Below are 25,123 nucleotides of genomic sequence, written 5' to 3'. Positions count from 1 at the left end.
CAGATCCACTGTTCATGTATAAAAGTTGTGCAGATAGCGATAATGCGTTAATGCCCACATTTTGCACTTGTGTGCATGTGTGTGCGTGTTTTTGCCTCGTGTCCCGTTGCCGTATATGCAAAGTTTTCCTGATCACGTCACATATACAGAATTGCTCATTCTCTACTCTACATTCACAGACCCCTGAAAGTCCTCGTACCGCTCCTGGTGCAGCGGTCAAGTGATGCACCACTGCCCTGCGGCGACAGGTGCTGCCACCGGTGGGGATTGTGCGACCAATCGTTAATTTAACTGCCACTTGCCACGATGGACAGTTTGCTCACAATCCGGTGTTCAGGTTGCAAAGTGTGCGTATATCAGCTCGTCAGGACCAGACCAGGGACCACACAAACTGACTGACAGACAGCAGCTTTCTAGCTGTGTGGAAGCCTTAATGATTCTGCACTAAAAAAAAACAAAAAGATTTCTCAACTGCAATTCAATCATTGCGTCATGTACGTGATTCCCTCCTGTGTCCAGTCAAACATTAACCCCCCCCTCCACCAGGGCTTGATCAATGGCGCACGCACTCAGTATGTAGTAGGGGGCTGACACTGCACTGACCTGTCGAGCCGAGGTTCTCCGTGTCACCACGCCCCCCAGGGGCTGGACGGGTTTGCGTGTGCGGCGCCCAGCTGCCTGAGCGGGCGTGGTCTGCAGGTCGGCAGCCGCGTCCGGGGCCGCCGCCTCCTCCGCATCAGCTGCCGCCGCCACTTCTTCCTCCTCCGGCTCTGCTTGTTGGCCACATACACACAGAGAGAAACGGTCGAATGAAGACAGCAACGCACACCAACCAACTCTCTGCAAACTCCCTTACAGGGCATACAGCCACACAGAGTGACCACACACAATGCCTGACATAGGAGGATCTTCTGTTGCCCGATTTCTCTCCAAAGCATTGCACCAAGACTTCCAGTCAAGCAGTGTCACCTGGCAGCACAGAAATGCTGCATTAATTGAGAATGTATAACAGCGCTACTAAAAGCAGTCAATCCCACCAATGCAGTCATACAGCGGGTTAATTGCTGAGTTTTCAGACATATAAGAAGACTGCTGTAATCAACTTTTTTTTATGTATGTACAACTTTTTTAACAGCATCCAAATTATTCACAACCTCCCCTGGGCGCATATCGTGCTCAGGTCCGATATAGTCGAACCCAAATATATCGAATTCGAAGGGGATCGCGGAATAGTTTGGTACATCAATAATTTGATGTGTGGAAAAGGCAATAGGCAATCTTATCCATGACCTTGAATGAAGAATGTATTGCTCCCACACTAGTGACACGTTTCTCGCAGCAATGTGCATGCCATCATCTCGTAATTATTGCAGCCTGCAAATTCACTATTTGGCTTTCTTTCCAAGGATAGCAGCACCATACTGATGCAAAAATATTTTTTGATCACATGGTCTTGAGGGCCGGAATTGGTGCCCAAAAAATCACAGCATGATTTCCATTCCAGCAGGCGTGCTGTATGGAAAGTTGTGTAAAGACTTTGTGGAGATCGGAGATGACTTTAGTGATGAATACAACCATGTGCCTCCTTCGACAAGGATTGCATGCCATCCGCAGTGACAGAACGATAAAAGGTGGCAGAAGGGAGACATGCGAGAGGAAACCTGGCCTCCACCCAAAACCGTGCTTCAAGAGGTACCCCACTCTAAATGAAGTTCCACTGAAGCCCTAACGAAGCTGAAAAAAAAATTCCTTTAAATAAGTGTTTATAACCAACTCATGACATCGCACTCCCATTCATTGCGAGGGGCTAGAGAGCCTAAAAAATGCTGACTGGTGCAGTAGTCACTAGGGAAAGTACACCTGACCAGAAAGGTTAACGTTTGTTTTCATGAGGTGATTTAATTTGAGGGTAAGTTCAAAAAGTATGCTACACGAATGAGAAGGAAGAGCACGGGAACCAACAGTGCGTCTATTTGCATCTGTGTACCAGGTGCTATTATCACTAACGATGTCTGGCTTCAAGGCTCTTGTGCAATCAAAATCATCACTGGGACACTGAACAAATGTTTTCACACTGCACAAAAACTGGCAGGTCTTGAACGGATGCTGAGATGCTGCGTAGGGGATTTGTTATGTACTTGAGAAAAAAAATGTCTTAGATGAGTAAAAAAAAAAAAAACCCAAGTGGCACATTGTCTTTAAGGGGAAAAAATAAAGAACTTTATATAGTGCACAAAGTAAACACCGTTTCCTGCAAAATAAGACCTAAAAAAGCCTCTAATATGGAACTTTTAGCCAAATAACTCATTTTTACCCGTATTCGGGCTCAAAAATTTTTGCCCAAACTTTACCCTCCACAATTCTAAAAAAAGAAAACATGAAAACAAAGGGCACTGATTATACACTATCATTTTCAACAGACAAACTGGTCAACGACTGTTAGTAACCAGACAGGAAATGCGTGGTGCGTATGACATAATGAAACATCAACTGCAGGTGCTGAGGCTCTCATCTTCAAAGCAGGACGGCAAGAGGAAGTGCACTAATAGTTAGTCCACAAGTGAACCAGCTTGGTGAATGTCAAAGCCCAATCTGTGGGAGGAAAGCGCAAGCAACTTCCGTCCCGGCTAATTGGAGAAACCTCTGCTGAAGCCACAACTGCGGCCCTGTACACTATGAACGTAACTGAAGGAGGAATTGGTGTTGGCGTCTATAATAAAGAACATGATCTAACCGCAAGAAGGTTTCGAAACAAGGAAAGATCTCTCTCTTTATCTATCCCCTTTGAATTCCTGACCTGTGCGGACGTTGTAACCACCACGCATCCTTTGTGTGTTTCGCGAACTCCGTCGCAGTCACTTTGGCGTTGTGTTCCCTCGTGTGTTAGTGATGTTGATGCTGCGACAGCTACGGTGGTGTTTGGTTTTGTGCTCGCAACCTTCGAAATTGCGAAGAGTGCAGCAAGACCTACACGGATACGACGAGAACCTCAATCTGCTCGCTTTTTCAGGAGCCACAGCTCATTCTGGTGCCAGGGATCACGAACTATGATTTAGTCACTGCTGTTGATGAAGCACCCATTGCGTTTGGCCAACAGGAGTCAGCACATTGTGGGAATCGATTACGCAACTCTGTGGTAACTGAATTCTATTGGTGTCGCATATATTAGCACAGACAGTGGAGGCCGCAGCGTGGTAATGGTTTGCATTCTGTGTTTCCATCAATAATGAACAATTTTTGTTGCAACTATCTACGATTGTAAGGTACAGTCTTCGTGAAAAGTAACCGCGCTGCATGATTTGCTTCTAGCTCGTACAGCAGAGCCCTTACAGCTTCCCTGAGGCTGAAATGGTCGTTAAAGGTAAGGACTAGGGGTATTCTTACCTTCCAACCACTTTTGACCTTCAGGAAAGTCACAAGGGCTCCACTACAGAAGCTAGAAGCAAACTATGCAGCCTGGTTACTTTTGACAAAGACTGTACACTGTGACCGATTAGGTAACTCTATGTTAACTAAATTCTATTGGTGTCACGTATATTAGCATGGACAGTGGAGGCTGCTGTGTGGTAGTGGTTTGTGTTCGCGTATTCCCATCAATGCTAAACAATTTTGCAATTATCTACGATTGTATGGTACACTGTGCATGCAATAAATTGTGTGTACTCACTGTGCACAATATTATCCTTCTGTAGTACATGAACAGTATGCATGGAATGATCGCACACGATTCGTTAATGATGCACGAATTGATGCACAGAAAACATCAGCTGCACCACTTGAGACAAACTTAACACCTCTGGTGCATCAATGCACATTACCTGTTTGTACAGAACGCTGCAACAGAGACACATAGTGTAACGTAGGAAGCTTCTCGAGGTGTCATTCATTCACAAGTTGGGAAGCGATAAGTGCACTAGTGACCTATAGTCCAGAGTTTGACGGAATAGCGTCTGGCGAGGAGCGAACATAGTGGAAATAGCAACCATACGGTGAGCGAGGCACTTGCATGCATTTTCAAAGGCTATGATGTACACATTGCTCATCGGCCTACCAGCAAGTTGAAACCACAGCTAGTCCGAGTTAAAGACAGCCTAGAACGCTCAAGGTATCCTGGTGTGGTGTACAAGATACCATGTCAAGGCTGTGACGCTGCCTACATTGGTGAAACTGGAAATTTCAGACGAAGGCTCAAAGAGCATCAGAATGACGTCATGAACGGCCACTCAACATCTAATGCTTTGGCGGAACACAACGCATCAACAGGACACCCTGTTGATTGGGACGAAGCATCTATCATTGCCACAGTGAACCACTTATCATCGCGCCTCCTTTTGGAATCATTCCATATACATAGCACAAAGCATGCTCTCAACAGAACAAGTGTTAATCTGCCGGAAATCTACAATCGCTCACTAGGAAATTTTAACCGTATATAAGCCACTGTCGTTCCATGCAAGGCTCTATGTAATCAAGGGGACAGGTACAGGTCCCCTTGATCTTGAAGAATTTGTTGGCGAGTGCATGTTTGTTATTTCCACTATGCACCAATGACACATTGGTTGTTTTGCTACAGAAAGAATCAATGTAGTTAAATGATGAGTAATCTCTTCGGTGTCGCTGTTTGAAGGTGGGGGAGCTGCTTCCTTTTTTTTCCATGCTCCTTTAATCGTTTTTTAGCCCCCAAATTATGTTAGTTCAGTTTACATTCATATCTAGCCGCCTCCTGAAATCAGTGGATAGATGGGCACACGCATTTGATTCCTCGAGCACGTCATTTCGCTTCCAATTCTTTCAGTGCCAAGGTAGCGCTCACCCTGTGTCCCTCTCATGTCCTTGTTTCATTGGCACTAAGCCTCTCTCCAATTCAAAACATATGGTGTATTCTGAGAAATATCTCTTGTAGACTGAAAGTGTAATGGAAAGGATATATGTGTCAGTAAAACCCAGGTAAACATGTTCTCCGTTCTCCCCACATAAGCCCAGTGCTGCAGTTACTGTTCTTGACTAGCAGCGCAACCAATTTTAACATTCCACAACAACAAAGAAGTGGTGTGTAAAGCGCAAAGCGCGGCCGAGCGCAGAGTAGACGAATGACAGATCTGCCACCTCCCCTAGCGGGCCTGATTTTGGACCAGTCCACATGTGAAGCAGATACCATGTGAACATACCCCATGCCCACGTGTTTCAGTCATCCATTGTAATGGAGATTAAAGCGCCATCACTCTGCCCCCGCCTGCTACAAACATAACTGAAGAAGGAACTGGAGCTAGCATCTGCAATACGTGGCGAACGGGAGGCATAGGAGCTCTCACACCCGTAGCCCAATGTGTAGATACTGTGACCTACAATCTCACACTGAATAGCAACGCATTCACATGAATGAGACTGAAGAAGACATGGCCTGCCACTGGCGTACACAGCCAAACATGAAGTGCCGCTTCAGCCCCTAACACATCAACTTGCTTAGAGCTCACCTAAAATTACCTACTCCTCTCCCTCTATCATATCAAACACTTACAGATGACTGGAGTCACCTCCCTACTTCTACCACCAAAACCTACAACCCAGAGCAAGCTTTGAGCTACCTGCTAATCAAAAAGGCTATACACATCATTCTTCTCTATATGATCTCCAGGTGATCAATGGTATTGAAATCAATAGATGGCACTCCTGAAGACTGGGCGGAGAAATACAAAGCACAGTGGAAAAACGGCAATGCTGAACAAGGACCACAACTAGAAATGGCTTACTGTATATCCTAAACAGCTGACTGTGTCAGAATCATGGCTACACTTCCATCAGAGGGGGCGGCAAACCCCATTCCTAGTCCAATACATCAGGGCAGCTCATACGTTCCACAAGCAGCGTTGGGTTTCGGGATGATGCGCACTATAAAGTGTGATCACAAGCACTCACCAACATCAGTGCTAAATGAATGAAACGGAAAAAAAGGAAGGACCATACACAAGGAATGAGGCACTGAATGATAGGAGAGAGTGGGCAAACACTGCGAATGCCAGGGCAGGTGGCCTGACAGCTGGAAAACTGCAGGCACGGAAGCAAATCCAAATAACACCTGGCCAATGTTTTCACGACAACAGCAGGCTGAACGAAGTAATTAACAGTCACATCCCTGCAACTGCTATTCAGACAGTTCCTGCAGTTATTTTTCTTCATAACGACTACTTCTAAAGGTGCCCATTGAGGACCAAAATATGCCATGAGGTGAGTATATACTACCCCACACAGGGCCAAATACCAAGCTGAGAGAATTGGACCACCTAATAGCTTAAAACAAAGCAGACCAATGTTCATACATGCAGTAACGAGGCGACGTCTAATTACAGCCTCCAAACATTCATGCCATTTATTGCACAATATATATGATGCGTAACTTTGCTAAACTGATGATACTCGCAACATTTAGCAAAAACATTACTCCCCATATTAATACAAAACAGCCCACACTACTCAATAGACCTCACGTTCATCCCTGAGTTCGATTGAAGTAAATGTGAGGAAGTGGCAACGGCTATGCCAGAAAAATGTATTGAAATTAAGTAAAAATATGTAAACGCTATTTGTGCACCATGTAGCATTAAGTATGACGCCTTTGCAGCAATTCCCTTTCTCACAATCAAGGCCAAAAAAGCAGTACCCAGTTAATTTCATTACACTGATACAAGAATTTCAGAAACCCAACTCCAGCAATCGGCTCCCCAAGCAACGGCCTCAAAGGGCTCCAAACAAAGGGCCAACACCTGTTCCATGCTTTATAAAAAAATAAAATGAAACGAAACCATTTCTGGTTATTCGCAGTCAGCCAACAATATGAATGCCCGGCTGCACGAGCCTTTAAGAGCGCGGACCACTTGTTGACACGTGCATCGTTAACCGACTATCCTGCCCTTCGTCACTCGGCGAGGCTGAAAATTCGAAACGAACAACGGTTCAAGCGTACAACGACATCTTTTATCGGCGGTCGTTCACAAACTCATCGCACAGCTGCAGACGCGGCGAAGGACTTCCGCGAAACTTAACGCGGCGCGATTGAAAACAACGAGCATAGACTCCGGCGCGGGCACAGCGTGGATTTCGCGACAATCGCAAGTCGCTCGCGATTCCGCGATAATCGCGAATATACCTGCAGTCTCGCGTATGCGTGTGTGCTCGAGGGCAAATAAATACGGAAATGTAAAAAACGGGTACTGCTTCGGCCCGACACCGACCGAATGCAGAAAGCCCTGGCATAGACACGTAACAAACAAAAAAAAAGGAAACTTGGCCCGAGAAGCGCCACCGCTTCAAACGCGATAGCTCCGCAGTTTATGCGGCGGCGCCTGCTTCGCGCGCTTGGGATTTGGATCGGAAGCTTATCGGCAGATTAGGAGCCCCGCACAGTTTACACGACCGCCTCGGAACAAAGGACAAAAACACTGCCGAATACACGCTACTCGGGTAGCGGCGCGGCGCACTCGGTTCCGAATGCAAAGCACTCCACGCATCGGCGGCGAAGCCGCGACACGCACGCACTGGACAACGTACACGCGCGGATATCCGGCGGCGGGTCTGCGCGGGAACAACGTTGCCGCCGCGTCCAGCGATCGCGATCGGCGCGGCCGTGCCTACCCGAGCTGGCAAAGGCCGCGATCTGCGCTCACCTCGTTTGACAGAGACGGCGTCCGCCATGTTTACAAGCAGCAGGGCGGGCGGCGAAGCTGTGCCAGCGCCGTCTGCGGCGGCGGCTCTCCGGGAGTCGTCGCGGCAGTCCAATGCGGGCGCGCCGGGTCCTCAGGCCGGCGCCGCAGCGGGTCGGGCTGCTGCCATGGTGGACACGAGCAACAACGGACCCAGTCGCACGGAAGCGTCGTAAAATCAAAACCCGGCCGCCAAGCGATCAGCTTCATGGATGCATACGATTACATGGCTGCGAAGTGCGGGGTCTAGGGAATGAAGCGGCGCGAGAAGCCCCCTTTTTCGGTTCCCTAGTTGATTGATGATGATGATGATGACTGAACGGTACGTTGGTCGATTAACATCTGTTTTTGGCGTCGTATTACTTGCTCATTCTTTTGTTAACGCTCCGCAGGGGATTTGTGACAAGTTGTTCGACGTAGAAGCTTCACACGCGTCAATGAATGCATTAAAGACAGCCGCGAAAATCTCAAGCGCCGTTACGAACCGTTGCAAGGACGCAGTGACCGTTGCATATGATCACGTGGACAGTTCTTTCGGCAGCGCGGGTGATTTGAGTGCGCTCAAATCCACGTACGTTCATATTTCAAACTTTGTGTGGAAACACGTTTAAGTTTTCTATAAACTCAAGTGCAGTATGAGTAACGTACGGGAAACTTGTCAAAAATAGTGGGTATACTGCAAGTGCCCGTGTGACTGTTCAGAAAACCCGGCGCTGGCAACGCTGGCGTGTGGGCACGAAATGTTTCCCAGCATTGTTGTGGTTAACGCCAGGTCAGGGGCGGATATAAGGGGGGTGCGGAGAGCGTGGTAGCCCCACAAGCGAGGAATTTCAGCGAGTAAAACCATGCTGAATCACATTTCTTTTAACGCCTAAAGCAGTCCGAAGAAATGCATGGTCCGAGAGTGATCCATAAATCCGCTCCGGCGCCAGGTTCAGCTAAGAATAAAACGAAATTCGCGCTCAGACCATCACTTTGTGTGACCTAATGCAAAGGCAGAGTTTGGAAATGCCTGCTGTGAAAGATACTCAATGCAAGACGGCCGTGTACTGTGCTATATCATTAGAGATATTTAGCGTAGAGGAGACGTACTAGCAGACGTATGCCGGCTTACCGGACGCCGCGATGCCGGCGCCGGTCTCCGTGGTCGAAATATCCAGAGCCCCAACACGGCGCCTCTTCAGTAACTCAACTTCCTCGCTTCGCTCAAGGCCCACTTGAAGCGTCGTCCGAGAAGTGAGACAGTTACGACACCGATGGGTGGAAAGCGACACAAGGGGCCACTGCAATCCCCTCTCCCAAGATCATTCAATGGGAAAACTGCACTGACCTCAATTTTTGTGAAGACGGGAGCTCGAGAAAGGCTTGGTTAAAATGCGATAGTCCCTCCCAAAGCTAGTCCATAAAATACGTCTATCAACATCTCTGTCGAGCCACGCTGCGTAGCGAAAGCTAAATCAAGACAACTTCAAGTAGTTCCGATTTTTCGGGTGGTAACATTTCGAGAAATAAGCTCAACGGCGTCGCATGTCGTCGCCGAAAACTCCCGCCCTGCTGGTTTATGAAAATTGCATTCGACTGAGACCGGGCCACGTTGCAGAGGAGGAGGGCGCTCTCTAGAGTGCGCCACCTGTAATATTATGCAGGCAGGCTGAGGAACGATGGATATGAGGGAGGAATGCTCCAGCAGTCCCCATCAGTTCTTGGCATCAGGGAATGTTCGTTATTTGTGCAGATCAAATTTCTCGCCATATGGTAGTCTTCAGCTAAACAGCGCTAATTAGGATACTCTCAATTCACTTTTTACAGCGAGAGATGTATCCGTGACGCCCACGATCATAGATGCAAAATTTCCGGAAATTTTGAACGCCGGAAAGAAGCTAGGATTTTTAGCCGTTGTAGTTCGTTTATAGTTTCTAGCGTTTAACGTCCCGAAGCGACTCAGGCTATGAGAGACGCCGTAGTGGAGGGCTCCGGAAATTTGGACCACCTGGGGTTCTCTAAAGTGCACTCACATCGCATAGTACACGGGCCTCTAGAATTTCTCCTCCATCGAAATTCAGCCGTTGTGCGTTTGTATGCTTGTTTGTCTGAAGCTTGCTTTGTGGCAGGCTGCTCACCTGCTCAGGCGCGCGTGTGTGGGTGTGCGTGTGAGTGGGTGAGTGTGTGTGTTTGTATGTGGTGTGTACGAGGGGGGGCCCAAAAAAAACCGAACTGAGAGCGCGCTGCCATTCGTAAACGTAGTAGAGAGTTCTACCGCTAGATGGGGTTAGTAGAGACCTAAGAGTAAAATACTATATGAAGAACGCCTGAGGAAATTGGACGATAACAGATGGGCAGCTAAGGTATTTAAATATTTATACAGAAAGAACGTTGACTCGCAGTGGCGGAAAAGAACTAGAAAACTAACCAGTAAGTATGCAGGTCATGAGGACGGAGAAAGAAAGAGCATTAAACGACAGGTTAAAAACGCGGAAGTTAAAAATTGGATGAATTCAATGGAAAAGAAACATAGTGTAGAACTATATCGATTCTGGAAAAGGCAGATCAGGAAAGAATTTTTCTATGATAACTCAAGAGGCAGTGCCCTACTTTTTGAAGCTAGATCAGGGTGTCTTAGAACGCGCAGCTACAAAAAGAAATTTAACGAAGAAGATGACACATGTGCAGTGTGTGGTAGATCTGTGGAAACAATTGAACACCTCATAATCAAATGTGATATGGTATCCATCCGGATGTCGATTCAGGCACAGTCACTCTTTCTGAGGCCCTAGGGTTTAAAGATAACAATGGTCATGTAAATAAATCTGCAGTGGAAGTCAGCAAAAAGCGATTGGAGGATTGGTGGCTGAAAAGCAGAGATGTGGCATATATACGGTTAGAATTGTAGGATACCGTAGGCAAAGGTGATGGAGAATCTTAATGAGAATTGCCAACACAGTAAACCAAAAAAAATAATAAATAAAGAAAAGCTGAGCATGGTGGCAATTGCCACCGCCCCGTTTCAAAGGGGGCGCTCCTATCCATCCATCCACGAAACAGCTGTGCAGACGACATAAATTTGAAGGTAAACATTTCAGCGTAGTGTTGTGTTTCGCTTGCAGTTATTTGTTCCGCCTGCGATATCTTTATGGCAAATTTAAAAGAACAAAGAGTGTGTTTGAAGTTTTGTTTCCTGCTTGAAAAATCGGCAACAGAAGCTTACCAAATGTTGCAACAGGCTTTTAAAGAGGATGCTATGAGCCGCACACAAGTGTTCGAGTGGTTTGGGCGCTTCAAACGAGGTGAGATGAGTGTCGAAGACCATGCTCGTTCTGGGCGTCCTTCAACGTCTCGAAACGATGAAAACGTTGAAAAAATCCGTCAAAAAATGAACGAAGATCGTCGTACCACGATCGACCAAATTTCAGAAGAGACAGGTGTGAGTTGGAGCTCGTGTCAGCGAATTTTCACTGAGGAGTTGCAAATGAGATGTGTTTCCGCAAAATTTGTTCCTCGCATTCTCACACAGGATCAAAAGAATATTCGATTGAATTTGAGCCGGGATTTAAAAAAAAGAGATTGAAAGTGATCCAAACTTCTTGACCAAAGTCATTACAGGTGATGAGTTGGAGTTACGGTTATGACCCAGAAACTAAGCAAGCGTCAAGCCAGTGGAAGTCTCCCAAATCTCCGAGACCAAAAAAAGCAAGACAGTTGAAGTCGAATGTGAAGACAATGATCATTGTCTTTTTCGATGTTCACGGAATTGTGCACCAAGAAATTGTTCCCCCTGGCCAGACTGTTAACCAGCAATTTTATTTGGAAGTTTTAAGACATCTGCGAGAGGATGTGCGGAGGAAACGCCCGGAACTTTGGCGATCAGGTGACTGGTTCCTTCATCACGACAACGCCCCCACACACACGGCCTTGCGAGTGACCCACTATTTGGCCTCTCGGGGATGTTCTGTCGTTCCCCACCCTCCATATTCACCAGACCTAGCCCCGTGCGACTTCTTTCTCTTTCCGAGAATGAAGAAAAGCCTAAAAGGGAAGCGGTTTGGTGATGTAGAGGCCGTACAAACAGCTTCGCAAAGGGCACTGGACGATATCAAAGTTGAAGAGTTCCAGAGATGCTTCAAACAGTGGGAAAAAAGACTTGACAAGTGCATCACATTGGTGACTGAAGGAATTTTGTGCAAGAGTTAATAAATAAAGTTTTTATAGAAAAAATCCGGGTTTTTTTGGGTCCCCCCTCGTATGCGCGCGTGTGTGTGAGTGAGTTTATGCATGTGAGTGGGTGGTTCAGTGTGTGAGTGAGAGTTTGTGTGGTGAGTGGGTAAGTGCGTGTGTTTGAGTGGGTGGGTGGTTGAGTGTGTGTGTGTGAGTGGGTGGGTGAGTGAGTGTATGCATGTGAGTGGGTGGTTCAGTGTGCGAGTGAAAGTATGTGGGGTGAGTGGGCAAGTGAGTGTGTGTTTGAGTGAGTGGGTGGTTGTATGTGTGTGTGAGTGGGTGGGTGAGTGAGTGTGTGCACTTGTGTATTTGGGGGTGGGTGAGTGGATGTATCTGTGTGTGAGTGTGCGCGCATGAGTGGGCGTTTGGGTGTGTGTATGGGTGGGTGTGTGTGCAATAGTGTGGATGGGTGGGTGTGTGTGTGCTTGTGCGTGTGTGTGAGTGCGTGTGCTTTGTTTTGTTTTTGTTTTGTGGGGTTCAACGTCCCAAAGCGACTCAGGCTATGATGGACGCCGTAGTGAAGGGCTGCGGAAATTTCGAGAAAAAACGCTTTCGAGAAAAAACTAGAAGCTTTTTCTTTTTAACTCAGTTTTTTGCACAGCCCTCCCACTACTACCCCCGATGCCAACGGGTGCATCCGCTCACGCCAATAACGCGACACCCGCTCTCCCCACAAGCACGTGCCATCCAAAATAAAAAAAACGTAACTGCCGAAACCCGGGATCGAACCAGGGACCTTTAGATCTTCAGTCTAACGCTCTCCCAACTGAGCTATTTCGGCACGACGGGAAAGCTTGAGCGTACCGTAATGTGAAGATATAGGATAGGATAGGATAGGATAGGATAGGATAGGATAGGATAGGATAGGATAGGATAGGATAACTTTATTGAGCTCGAGCGCAAGTGCTGTTATGCGGTCAGATGAGTCCATCTCCGCAGCGATCGGTTGCCCCTATTCCAGGGCTCCGCTGGATGCTGCCGTCAGCTGAGCTCGCCGTATCAGAACGATCTGGTCATGGCGGCAGTCGCTGGAGAGCAGACCCTCCTATTGCTCCGCACTTGGGTTTGGTATAACTGGGACGACGCCGACTTTTTGACATGACCATGTTATGTGATACAGTGTAGGTTTTTCATGGCACCACAGACAATTGTGTGCGTAAAGTGTGGGGTGAATTTTACTTAGTGAGGATTTGTGCGGTGGTGGGTACCGCATCCTGCTGCCTTTGTAGTTGTTGAGTATGGCCGAGTATTCCTGGAGATATGAATTTTTAAAAAATCTACTGAGTTTACGCTGCTAGCTCTGACTGACTTTCGCCACTTACGCAAGAATTTCATAAACGTTGCAGCATTTTCCATCTTGACACGCGGCCGGTAACAATCGAAAACTATAGACCTTTTTCAGTTTTCGCCTCGCTCCCAGCGCGCCGAACACCGCCATGTTGCTTTCCTCCTCTCTGGCTGGTTCGGAAAGGCGGTGTCCGTGCGTCCCGTGCGTTCTCTGCGGTTCTCCGTGTTTACTGTATGCGGTTGCTTAGCCGTAGTAGCCCGATTTGGGTGTATGTGCGATTAAATCTGAAACGAGGTCTTCGGGAAACCACTGCGCAGTCGTCTGCTGTTCAAACAACTACAGGAAGCGAAGGCGGCTTGAAGCGGAGCAGTGTGAAGAACACAGAGAGCCACGGCGGCAGTGCGGTTGCGGGCTGTTTCAGCTACACATACCTTACACGCGAGCACCTACTGCTGATGTCGCTAAGATATGTGTCGTCTGTGACCCTTGCAAAATCAAAACATAAGTAATAATTTGGATAAATGATGCAGCAGCACTGCGGGTTACGTGAAACATTTCTTTTATAACTGCCGACACTGGCGACTGATTATTAACGACAACGGCTCTGTAAACATAGCTATTTGACAGAACTTGAAAGTCATGATGCATTGCACAAATGCCACAACAGTTTGCTTGCAGTAAATATCCGATAAACCAGCAGGACTTAACAAACTGAAGGCCGCAGCTTTGACGTGTCCACCTTGCATGGTGACACCTCATGCTTCGACCAAATACTATTTTCAACTGACGCCATAATGCAAAGTGCCGATTGTTTAAAAAAAATGTGCCTATTAGGGACGTGCAATCAGCAGGCACGCAGTGCCCACCCGACCACACGCACGCGCTTTCTCGTTCTTTCGGCATTAAGCAGCGGCCGCACCCGAGACGGACCAAGCAGATACACCCCTCAGGAACTGTCACAGCAGGTGCACCAGTTTCGAGTGTATAAACTACATCGCGTTCGAAGGCCAGATGCCTCTCTACTACATCTTTTTCCGAGTTTAGCGAAATGTCAGACGACGCGAAGCTCCAAATCCAGTTTCCTTGGTTCCTGCGACACTTTGCTTCGACGCGCGGCGCGGACGGATCCACTGGCGCTCTGAAGAGCGCTGCCACACATTCGCATGTTGACGCTAAGAGTGGACCACCCTACATTTGCAGGCTTCACCGGTTATTTTACCGTTAGTACGAAGTAATCAAGAAATTTATGCGAAGCCAAAAGCCGCAACAGGATTCTGTGCGCTTATGCGCTCCAGCGGTGCCTTCTCCATGTAGCACTGCAGAAAGTACTGTTTTTTAGGACAGTGCAGAGGGAAAATGTAGTGGAAGACGCGGTCGAACGCAGTTTCAATCTGTTCGTGTCACCGGCGCAACGCAGAGCAGACCGCTTGGGCGCTTGACAGCAACACTGCTGTTAGCTCGGAACGGAACGGTTTTTCTTTTATAATTATAACTACAACATAGAAGCGCTCAGAAAGTTTCGTGCTCGCATTAATAAATGTCTCCATTATAGATACCAGAAAGCCGTTAAATGAATTGCGCACACTTGCGTAGAAGCGCACCTCCAATGTCGATTTTCGGCACAACTTGCAGGGAAACATCCGCTTCGCCGCTCGCCGAAGCACCGGCCATTTTGTTCACAGTTGCTCAGTGCATACAGTTCAACACTTTGCAGGTCAAAATACTAAAAAAATCAACACTCGGATAAGGCTGAACAGCGCGGCGAGTACTCGCTGCCTGTACTGCAGCGGCAGCCGCCCAAGCCAACATGGCGGAGAAATCGGCCAGACGCAAGACGGCGCTGCTGTCGAAAGATGGCCGCGCGCACCTGAAAAAGGTCTATAGCTGAGCTTGTTTTTGGCGTGTTCTCGTGCCCGTTAAATTTGTCTTGCGTTGGCCGTATTCTATGATGAATAAGGGGAGGGTTTAGGGGTCACTCTTGGAGAAGGCTGTTGCGGGGGTCAGTCCCATTTGAGCCATGTATTTCTTGGACTTTAGTGCAAGAGCTTTACTTGGTTCATTGTGCGAAAACCCCGCCGTCATCAGAAACCCGTGGCCGAAAGGCAGAACGCGAATGACGTCACGTTGTCCACTGACCCAGGGAGCCAGTCATGCCCCTCTTCCCCTTCCTCAAAATCAACGGAGTCCTTCGGCTGGTTTTGGGGAAAGCAAAGCCGCATAACTGCCCCAACTTGTAGCTAGACACCACACCTAGTCGCATCGTGGTTGAGGTGTCCATTGACTCAGTGAGCCAGTTACACTTGCGCTCGTATTTACATATGATTGCTTAGGCGCCCCCATAATTCTTTTCGCCAATGAAACGGGGTTCAGTTTGGTTTTTCCCATGTAAAATTTCGCGCTTGAGTGGAGGGGGTTAGAGAACGGGGGGAAGGGGGGGGGGGGGTGATCGTCAACTGATACAGCGCGGGCTATCGATATCTTGTGCCCTGCAGGCCATCCTGTCGATGGAGGCATACCTCAAGGAAACAAAATGCAAAAGTGTGATTGAAGCAAACCTTTATAGTCGTTCCATTCACTCTCAACAGGCCGACATTTTTATTGCCATGAGAAAGTGCGCACACTTGGTCTCACTCAGTGCGCGCGACTGGGGACAAGTCCGAGCAGATTATGCACGTGCTTTTGGACACTGTCTTGAAGGTCTCCGGTGACGAACACTCTTTCACGCAGTACCGGATCACTGTATCACCACTCGCGTAGTAAACTCATCGCAAAGCTTCGACTGAGCAGTAAAATCGTTCTCAGCACTCCACCCCCATGCACGGCTGCTTGTTGTTACCACACTCACAACACATTTCACAGTCACGCACACCCAGAACGAACCTCAGGAGCATCACCGTTATACACTGCGATGCCGAAAGCCGCAGGACACTCGTAAAAGAAGTCCCGATGATGCGTCTGGTGCGAGCGAACAGTGCACTTTTCGGTGGATGATCGGGGCAGGTTCCACAGGTGATCGCCGAGAAGCAACACTCAAAGTGGCACAGTCATGATGCAATCTCATGCGCTACTTTCAAACAGTTGGCGCTTTTCCAGTCGCTCACGTCTTACCACTAAGCACACCGGCGCTGAACTGAAAAAACGTGAGTCGCGAGGGCACATATCGTATCCTCTTCCTCAGCTCGAGAGTGCAGTACATCCGGTTTCCGAAAGCACATCCGCTAGTCCCTGTGACGTCATCGTAAACGGAAGCAGCAGGAAAGCCGTCCTGCAGGCACAAGCGGTAAGCTTCGAGTATTTCACGGTGCCCTTCGAATGCGGTGTTTTCTGCAAGTCACGTCGTGTGCTTTCGCGTGAGGACTGTAACCGGTGCAACTCACAGATGGGTCGGCAGCGTCACAATTAGTCACTGCCCCAAGTCGTCCGGCGCTTTGGAAACCCGGAAACAGAGCGAAGAACGCAGAAGTGCACGAAATGGGACAGACGACAACCCTATACTCTATGATCAAGCGTCTATTCTTCCGGGCAGCAAGTGGTCCCTGGGAAAAGGTGGAGCTCTTTTCTGCAGCTGCTTCCGCCTAGTGATCACACTTATACTCGAAATTAATGGGTCAGCATATATTGCCAACTTATCGAGCATTTTGATTGGTGTGTACGTAGAGCACTATTAAAAGATGGGCAATATCATTGTCGAGGCACAACACGACGTACCATGCACGACCAAGCCTTCCACATTGAAAGGAACTGCCCACCGACGTGTTAACGTAGCGTCCATTTATCTCCTTCTGAAAGGAATTGCGTCTACGGTTCAGCAACTCTTCCCTACTTCTGATTTCGTTCGTTACTTTTTTTTTCGCAGGCTGCTTCGTGGAGGCGTAAATATTTCGTCTTTACTCCGCCGCCGTCGACTGCCCTTGCCGTTTCTGCATGTCCCGCAGTGTCCTTCTTGTTGCTTGCGAACATTTGTGCTCACGAAGCAACCATACTTCGTGACCCGAGTTCGCACATCCAGCGCCGTGCCTCCGCTGGGAGCGTCGTGAACCTGCGAGGAAGGAAACAACAGCGACGTGTGAGCGGGGAATACGTCGCACTGCGTCTCTCAACCAGTGTTGTAGGCGTCACCGAAAAAAAGTAACTAAATACGTTACTCGTTACACTAAAAAAAAAAGAACGCGTTACCGCCCTACGTTAGCTACAAAAAAATTTAACACGTTACCGTTACCGAAAAAAAGTATCGCACGTTACTTTGCCGTTACTCCATGACCATAAATTTTAATCAGTGCGTCTTCGCTGTAAGAACTCAAGATGACAATTTTATAAAGCTCATACTTCATATAATTCAAACTTCACAAAGAAAACATAGCTGAACTCAACAAATTTACAGTAATTCTGGCGGGCTTCTGCTTACGAAATCAAACGGAAATTGTGTAGCAATCAAGAAATGCTTAAATGTCATAGTGTCGGAAAAAATATATTTGCGCACATAAAATTTTTTTTTTTACTTGAACCTACATAATTATCGCAAAAATGCGAGTGTTTACGTCAAGGTGTTCAAGGTCAGCTTCGCTCGCTTAGGAACTCAATAACCAGAAACGTAGCCGCAGCTGCAGCTAGAAACAGCCGGTTGACTGCAATCCCCTTTCCTGTGCTGTACTATTGTACTCTTTCGACGGCTCTCTTGGGGCCATCTTGAAGTAAACTAGAGACATTCTTCAGTTTGCTCAGGAGAGAACTGCTTCCACAAAGAATGCGAGAGTGTCGCCTGGGAACGAGACCTTTTGGTTGGAAAACAAGCTTACACAGAAACTGACTGACAGATTTCTGCAAATGGTCATTGGTGGCTCGGCATGCGTCCACTCTTTAGAGAGTTGTGTGTGTGAGTGGTTTGGGGGTGAAGACAAGTGTGTGAATGCGTGTTCGTGCTTTTTTTTTTAGTCCAGTGCGTCGTCAAGGGCAGGCGTTTTTTGGCATGCATACGAGCCGCAACACGGATCGTCGAGAACACCGGTTGATTTTGTTTATTTGCAACATCATTTTCCGCGTTTTTGTTTCAGAAAAAGAGGCGGAGGGGGATAATTGAAAGAAAAAGTAACTAGTAACGTGACAGCTCACGTTACCGAAAAATGTTAACGTAAGTACGTTACTCGTTACAGCTCCGAAATGGTAACGAGTACGTTACTAAGTTACCGAAAACAGTAACGCGTTACCGGTAACGCCGTTACTTGTAACGCGTTACCGACAACACTGTTCTCAGCCGAGCCTACTTTGCGTCAGTTCTCCATGTTCCGAGATACTGCACACATGCGAAGGACTCGATTATAGAGGCGTCTATCACTCTAACCAGAAAGGACTAAAAAGGGAGTAAGGAACTGTCCTCTAAAGCACTTCCTTTTGTAGAAAGAAGAGCGCTAGAGAACAGCTCTCTATACCTTTTTGTACCTCAATATAGGCGCATTCGTGTTTAGAGTGCTATAAATGGCTGTGGCTTAGCTTGGTTAAGCCCGGTAATTGCGAAAGCAATAGATACGAGGGGGTACCCAAAAGAAACCGGACTTATTTTTGTTTGAACTTATTTGTTCACATTTTAAGCACAGACCTTCAATATCCTTCAAAGTATTCCCCACTTGCAATGATACGCTTGTCGAATCTTTCATTCCATTTTTCAAAACATTGTTTAAATTCATCTTTCGTGATGCTTGACAGTGCCTCCGTCGTTTTTTTTTCTTCACCTCAGCAACATCAGCAAAACGCTTTCCATTCACCTATTTTTTCATTCTAGGAAACAAAGAAAGTAGCGCGGGGCTAGGTCGGAAGAGTATGCGGGTTGAGGAATAGGCGTCATGCCATTTTTGGCCCAAAATTGTCGTAGAGACAGGGCTGTGTAAGCAGGGGCATTGCCATGATGGAAAAACCAGTCACCCGACCGCCACAAATCTGGCCGCTTCCACCGCACACTGTTGCCCAATCTTTTCAAAACATCCAAGTAGAAAGCCTGGCTAACTGTCTGACCCTGCAGAACAAATTCTCAATGGACGACTCCTCTCACGTCGAAAAAACAAATCAGCATTGTTTTGAGGTTTGGTTTCACCTGACGAGCTTTCTTGAGACAAGGTGAATTTGAAGTTTTCCATTGGCATGATTGTTGCTTTGATCCAGGATTCGATTCAGGAACACTTGAGTTGTCCGCATAGCATCGTCCTTGTACGTCTTTCTTAATATTTCAAGAGTTTCCATTCAACTTTTTCCGAGCAAAAATCAGAATTTCACCGGCGCACGATGTTCACGAAAATCAGCCATTGCAAAAACGACATTCACACAAAACAGTCGTCACTCTAAAACTCTGCCTAAACTAGTCTGACCTCCTTCAACGACGGCACTCGGCTTACTGACTCTGGAATGTTCGTTCTATGCGCTCCTAGTGGCAAAACGCGGTACCAAAGAAGCTTTGCCGAACAAAAAATTTAGTCCGGTTTCTTTTGGGTACCCCCTCGTAAATAGATATGTTTATTTGAGTGTGCCTCAACAGCCAAGTGGCCTAAACGAGCGCACACTAGGTCAGATACATCAGAATGACCACTTCAAAACATTTCAAAGCAGGCATGAAGACAACAATTCGGCAAATATGTCCGTGTCAATATCCGTAGCTACGCCATGGTTCAGCTAGTAGTGCAGCTGGTGGTATTTCTAGGGACCCTAGTGGTGGTGCTTGTGGCTAGACTTGTGGTGATGCATCGGTTATACAATCCAATCCAATCCAAACCAATCCAATCCAATCCAATATGCTAATATGGTAGCTACCGGTCTCGCTACGCGACGGATAGCGACGGGCTGAAAGTGCAACTAGTATTGCTTTCGCAATAATAGTGTCTCGAGAGTCGTGATTTCATTAGCACTGAAACTCGGGAAAAACTTGTGGCCGCTAAACGTCCCAGGGTTAGCAGGGTGTCTGTTTCGAATTTCGCGCAATACACGCAAGTTTTGCCGAATCTGGCCGCCAGATGACGCCTGCTTACACCGCCATTACAGTCGGCGCGCACGGACGGCTCCTGAAGCAAAACAACCGTGGGGAGGAGAAAAGACCCAGGCAGGGAACGAAATTAAAGGTGCACTGAAGAGGAATCTGAACTCGTCTTTTTACCGCTAGAACTCAATCTACACGTACCGAGCGTTCTTGGAAACATCGAATTATTGCCCTGTGCGGCCGATTTCCCTAATTTAAATCGGATTAACGTCGGGCTCCCGCCGTTTTTTTTTTTTTTTGAATTCCCCCCAACCTTTCACCCAGTCCCGTGGCGGCTTACCGCTCTGCCATCGGCGGAGTGATACGTAGTGATCGGTGAAAGCAAGGAGTCCACGGGTATTTTTTTTTCCATGGGCCTAATTTGCAGCGATGTAGTCTCTGACTGGACCTATTTATTTATTCACGGGAACCTAAAAGAAACAAAATAAAAGCGAAAGCAAAGTCTCCACGCGACTGCCTGCAAGGCACTCCATGCGTTGGTCGACTCCTCCCACCGTACGCGGGGGAATTCAAAAAAAAAAGCGGGAGCTGGACGTTTTATTTTAATTCAGTTTTTTGCCCAGCCCTCCCACCACTACCCCCCGATGCCAACGTGTGCGTCCACTCACATCAATAACGTAACCCTCCCCCTCCACCTGCACGTGCCAGCCGAAAGAAAAAAAAGTACAATTGCCGAAACCCGGGATCGAACCAGGGACCTTTAGATCTTCAGTCTAACGCTCTCCCAACTGAGCTATTTCGGCACGACGGAGTACGTGAAAAAAAAAAACTGATTTTACGCTGCTAGCTCTGGCTCAATTTCGCCTCTTAAGCAAGGATTTTGTAAACGTTGCAGATTTTTTTTTTCCATCTTGAAACATGGCCGGTAAGAATAGAGAACTACAGCGTATTTTTACGAAAGCAAAGAGTCCACGCGTATTTTTATTTCCGTGGGCCTAATTTTCAGCAATGTAGTCTCTGACTAGACCTATTTAATCACGGAAACCTAGAAGAAACAAAATAAAAGCGAAGGCAAAGTCGCCACGCGACTGCCTGGAAGGCACTCCATGCGTTGGTCGACTCCTCCCACCGTGTGCGGGGGAATTCAAAAAAAAAAAGGCGGTAGCCGGACGTTACTTCGATTTAATTAGGGAAATCGGCCGCACAGGGCAATAAGTCGAAGTTTCTAAGAATGCTGGGAATGTGTAGATCGAGTTCCTGCGGCGCAAAGACGAGTTCAGATTCCTCTTCAGTGCACCTTCAAGAGCCGGAAATCGGCCCCACGCGACGGCCCGTAGGTACAATTGGCCACCGTGGTCTCGGCTGTCACGTGGGGCCGTCTTTGTCGTGCCTGGAGAAAAGATCAGATTGAGGGGCTTCAAGAACGCTTGACTAGCGAAGGCCGGTCGCATGACATAACGATCCCTCCTGACCCCCCCCCCCCCCCCCCCTTTTTTTTTTCTCCATGTTTAACATGAAAGGTGCAGTGAACAGGAATCTGAACTCGTCCTTTTGCCACGGGAACTCAATCTACACGTTCCGAGCATTCTTAGAAACTGCGATGTATTATCCTGTGCGGCCGATTTCCCTAATTACATCGAATTAACGCCCGGCTCCCGCCTTTTTTTTTTTTTAATTCTCCCCGTGCGGCGGGCGGGAGTCGACCAACGCGTGGCCTTTCACCCAGTCCCGCGGCGGCTTGCCGCTCTGCAATCGGCGGAGTAATACGTAGTAATCCGTAAAAGCAAATAGTCCGCGCGTATTTTTATTTCTCCGGGCTTATTTTGCGGCTGTATTATCTGCGAATGAAGCTATTTATGCGCGGAAACCTAAAAAACAAAATAAAGTGAAAGCAATGCCGCCGCGGGACTGGGTGAAAGACACTCCACGCGTTGGTCGACTCCGCTCACCGTACGGGGAGAGTTCAAAAAATAAAGGCGGGAGCCGGACGTTAATTCGATTTAATTGGGGAAATCGGCCGCACAGGGTAATAAGTCGAAGTTTCTAAGAATGCTCGGAACGTGCAGATCGAGTTCCCGCGGCAAAAAGACGAGTTCAGATTCCTCTTCAGTGCACCTTTAAGCGTGTTCGAAACAGCCAGAGTGAACCGTTTTACTCTCGGATGAACTGCGTGTTTCAAAGGGAAGAAAAATCAACCGAATGCAGCCGTTGTCGAAATGCGACTAGAGCCAGAGGAGTGCCACGGCCGCTTAATGCAAGCACGTTTCCATTCAGCGGCCGTTGTAATGTATTCTGTACGACTGCGCCAGTACAGACCTTCAGATAACCACTGTTCATTGACTTTTTCATTAGCTCGGACATGTTGATGACAAAGACAACAAAGTCATGATGCAAGTCACTCCGAAAGCGTCCCTTAGAAAATTATAGCGTGACGAAGTGTAGCTCTAGTAGCGCATGAGCTAACCTAAAGGGTCAGTCTACAGAATTTTATCGGCCATATTTTCTTTGCGGCAACCGATAGCTCATTACTCTAATTACCGTTTAGACAGGTGTGGTGCCAAGGAGTGCGGTAGAACATTTTAAAATAGATTTTATTGATGTGGGAACACATCTGTATGAAGTGGTAGTCTCATCTGGCAACCATCTGGATTTCCGCCGCGCGGCGACAAACATGGCGGCGCCCGTTGAAGCCGTACCTCTCGCTTCGGACTGAATTCTCGTTGTTGCTTCCTTTTTCAGTGCGTTCACTGGTCACAAATGGGGCGCCGGTCTTTCGATTCGTCTCATCTCGCCTATAAGAAAACGTATAAGTGATAAATTTGCTTTATTTTAATAATTATAGTGACGATTCTGCCGCTTCAAGGCTTAAGTGGAGAGCCGGTTTGTTTACAGCAATGGTTTCCGTCTTGACAAGCAGATGGCGGCACTATAGGCTGAGTTAATTTTTGCGTCTCTGCTAGCATACGGTGAACTAAAAGTGGGAATGTGCCTGCGTTTAGCGTACGTATAACTATAAATATTCATGTGATTTACAGAAAAAGCGAGCGGTACGCCTTCTACAATTTACTTGAACAAAACGTACGTTTCTGTGACATTGGGGCATACTAACGGTACGTAGTATATTCACTTATGCTTCTACAAAAAAAAAAGACTACCACCTGCACCAACAAAATGAACGTTTGGGGTCGCCACCATGCATTTTTACGCGACTTTCAACGCCGAAATAAAATATAAATGCCTGCCTAAACCGGGAGCGATCCCTCGTTATTGATGTTATAGGGTGCCGACTACCAGAATATGCCATTATTTATACACTCATCTCGGTGAGTAGTCTGACCCTTTAATTTTTGACCCGGTGCGAATTACCGAATATTTCGCGAACTATTGCGCACTCGCGAAAAGCGCGGTGATCACACCGAATGAATGAAAGTTTATTCAGACAAAGTACGAAGCAGAAGGTCTAAGAGGCTGAAAAAAGGCGTGGATGCCTGACAATAGTCAGTCCCCTTTCCCAAAACACACAACACCTAGGCTTGCGGCGTAAGAAAAAAAACAGAAATAGATTAACATACACTGAAACCCCATAAAATCGATGATATTGCATATCAAACAGGCCCTGAAGGCAGAAAGCGATAATGAAATCGTCTTTTCTAAAGTGACAACAAATACATGTTCAACTCTCTTTTTTTTAATTGTTATGGAGATGATTCGTTTGCAATAGAGGCGATAGTAGTAGGATGGCCATTTAAAAAATCTGCTCTTATATAAACGATTGCTTTTGCATACCAGAGTTTATGCATATCTTGTCCTTGCTACCAGACGTTCAGAGTGAAATGTAGTATTCTTTCAGAAGGTATTCTCTAAAAAAGCCACTTTCATTAAGCTTTAGTTTTTATAAGCTAGTAAGTAATAGCCGTTATTTTTTTCTGACTATAACCCTTTTAAAAATGGTCTATAGACAGTGTATAGACTTCTTATTGACTCTATTGACTTCCTATAGATATTGCTTTTTGTCTATTCAGACTATAGACTGCCCATAGACGAAAGTCTACTAAAAGTGTATGGCCATAAATCTACAGATTGCCTTAGACTGTCTATGGCCTTTGTAATGCCTATAGACTTTTGTCTATAGACAGTCTATAGACTTTATAGAGAGAAGTCTATAGACACTCTATAGACTCTAAAACTTTTTTTGTAAGGGAAGGTTTTGTATTTTTAATACATTGTTCTCTTTCAAAAGCGGAGTAGAGTGACTTCTATAGGGGGCGCTCTCAGTTATTCGTATTATGCGTTTCTGTTTTCGAGCATCCCAGGCAGAAAAGACTTGCAGCGTATAACGTAACGGCGATCTACACACAAAATGTGAGCGTTTCCAAGGTCGTTGAAAACAATAAGCCGGGGTACATGTCAAAGCCGTGAACTTCTTTTTCGGGTGTGGCCCGGGGGCCAGATTTTTGCAAATGACCCGGGGTCAAATTTGGAGGTGCCCGGTCATTTACGGCTGGACATCGATATTGGTTCAAATCGGCCCAGGTAAAATTTCGGGGGTGGGAAATTCTTGCCTCTTCGCGTCACCGTTGCTATGGCAACGAAGGATATGAAGTGGATTGCCTACAAAACATTCATACGTCTGCCCTTAGAATGCGCTTGCGCTGTCCCGCTCCCCCCCCCCCCCAAAAAAAAAAAAGTTTTAATAGACAAATTAGAAAGAATTCAAAGAACGACGGTTTGATTTATTTTTTCGAGGGACAGAAAGATAGACTAGGTAATGGCGATTTTACGCTCGTATGGGCTTGAATCATTAAAAACGCGAAGGAAAACAGCCTTTTTTATCTTCAATTATCCTTCAAGGATAATTGAAGATAAAAAAAAAATGTTCATTTCCCTGGAAAACGGAGTGCGAGAATAAATCACGACAGAGCCATCAAGCTTTATGACACGAACTGATGTTCTTCGCTAGTCTTTTTT

The 25,123-nt window shown here is 47.0% G+C and overlaps 2 protein-coding genes and 2 non-coding genes across 6 annotated transcripts in view; all 4 read right to left on the bottom strand.

Annotated features, from left to right (window-relative positions):
- Positions 1 to 7,962, bottom strand: part of LOC149370271 (uncharacterized) — a 34,257-nt gene extending 26,295 nt beyond the window's left edge. The window contains exons 1-2 of one of the 3 annotated variants that reach the window (XM_089561058.1): positions 7,662 to 7,962; positions 604 to 773 (exon numbers count right to left, since the gene is read on the bottom strand). In XM_089561058.1, coding sequence (XP_089417184.1) covers positions 604 to 773; positions 7,662 to 7,689 — 198 coding nt within the window. In that variant the 5' untranslated portion in view covers positions 7,690 to 7,962. The remainder of the gene's footprint in view (positions 1 to 603; positions 774 to 7,661) is intronic. The other 2 variants (XM_089561042.1, XM_089561050.1) reach the window with 2 other exon arrangements.
- Positions 7,963 to 12,617: 4,655 nt separating this feature from the next.
- Positions 12,618 to 12,690, bottom strand: TRNAF-GAA (transfer RNA phenylalanine (anticodon GAA)). The gene has a single exon. It is a non-coding gene; the product is annotated as a tRNA-Phe (tRNA).
- Positions 12,691 to 15,736: 3,046 nt separating this feature from the next.
- The window catches only part of LOC149370268 (uncharacterized), a 53,700-nt gene continuing 44,313 nt past the window's right edge, over positions 15,737 to 25,123 (bottom strand). Inside the window, exon 10 of the mRNA XM_089561027.1 lies at positions 15,737 to 17,236. The gene's annotated coding sequence lies outside the window, so the exon portion shown is untranslated. The remainder of the gene's footprint in view (positions 17,237 to 25,123) is intronic.
- On the bottom strand, positions 20,886 to 20,958 carry TRNAF-GAA (transfer RNA phenylalanine (anticodon GAA)). Its single transcript has one exon. It is a non-coding gene; the product is annotated as a tRNA-Phe (tRNA).

The sequence above is a fragment of the Amblyomma mixtum genome, chromosome 1, assembly GCF_055824585.1.
Source record: "Amblyomma mixtum isolate Tamu chromosome 1, ASM5582458v1, whole genome shotgun sequence".
NCBI lineage: Eukaryota > Metazoa > Arthropoda > Arachnida > Ixodida > Ixodidae > Amblyomma > Amblyomma mixtum.
This window is presented reverse-complemented; position numbering and strand designations above follow the sequence as displayed.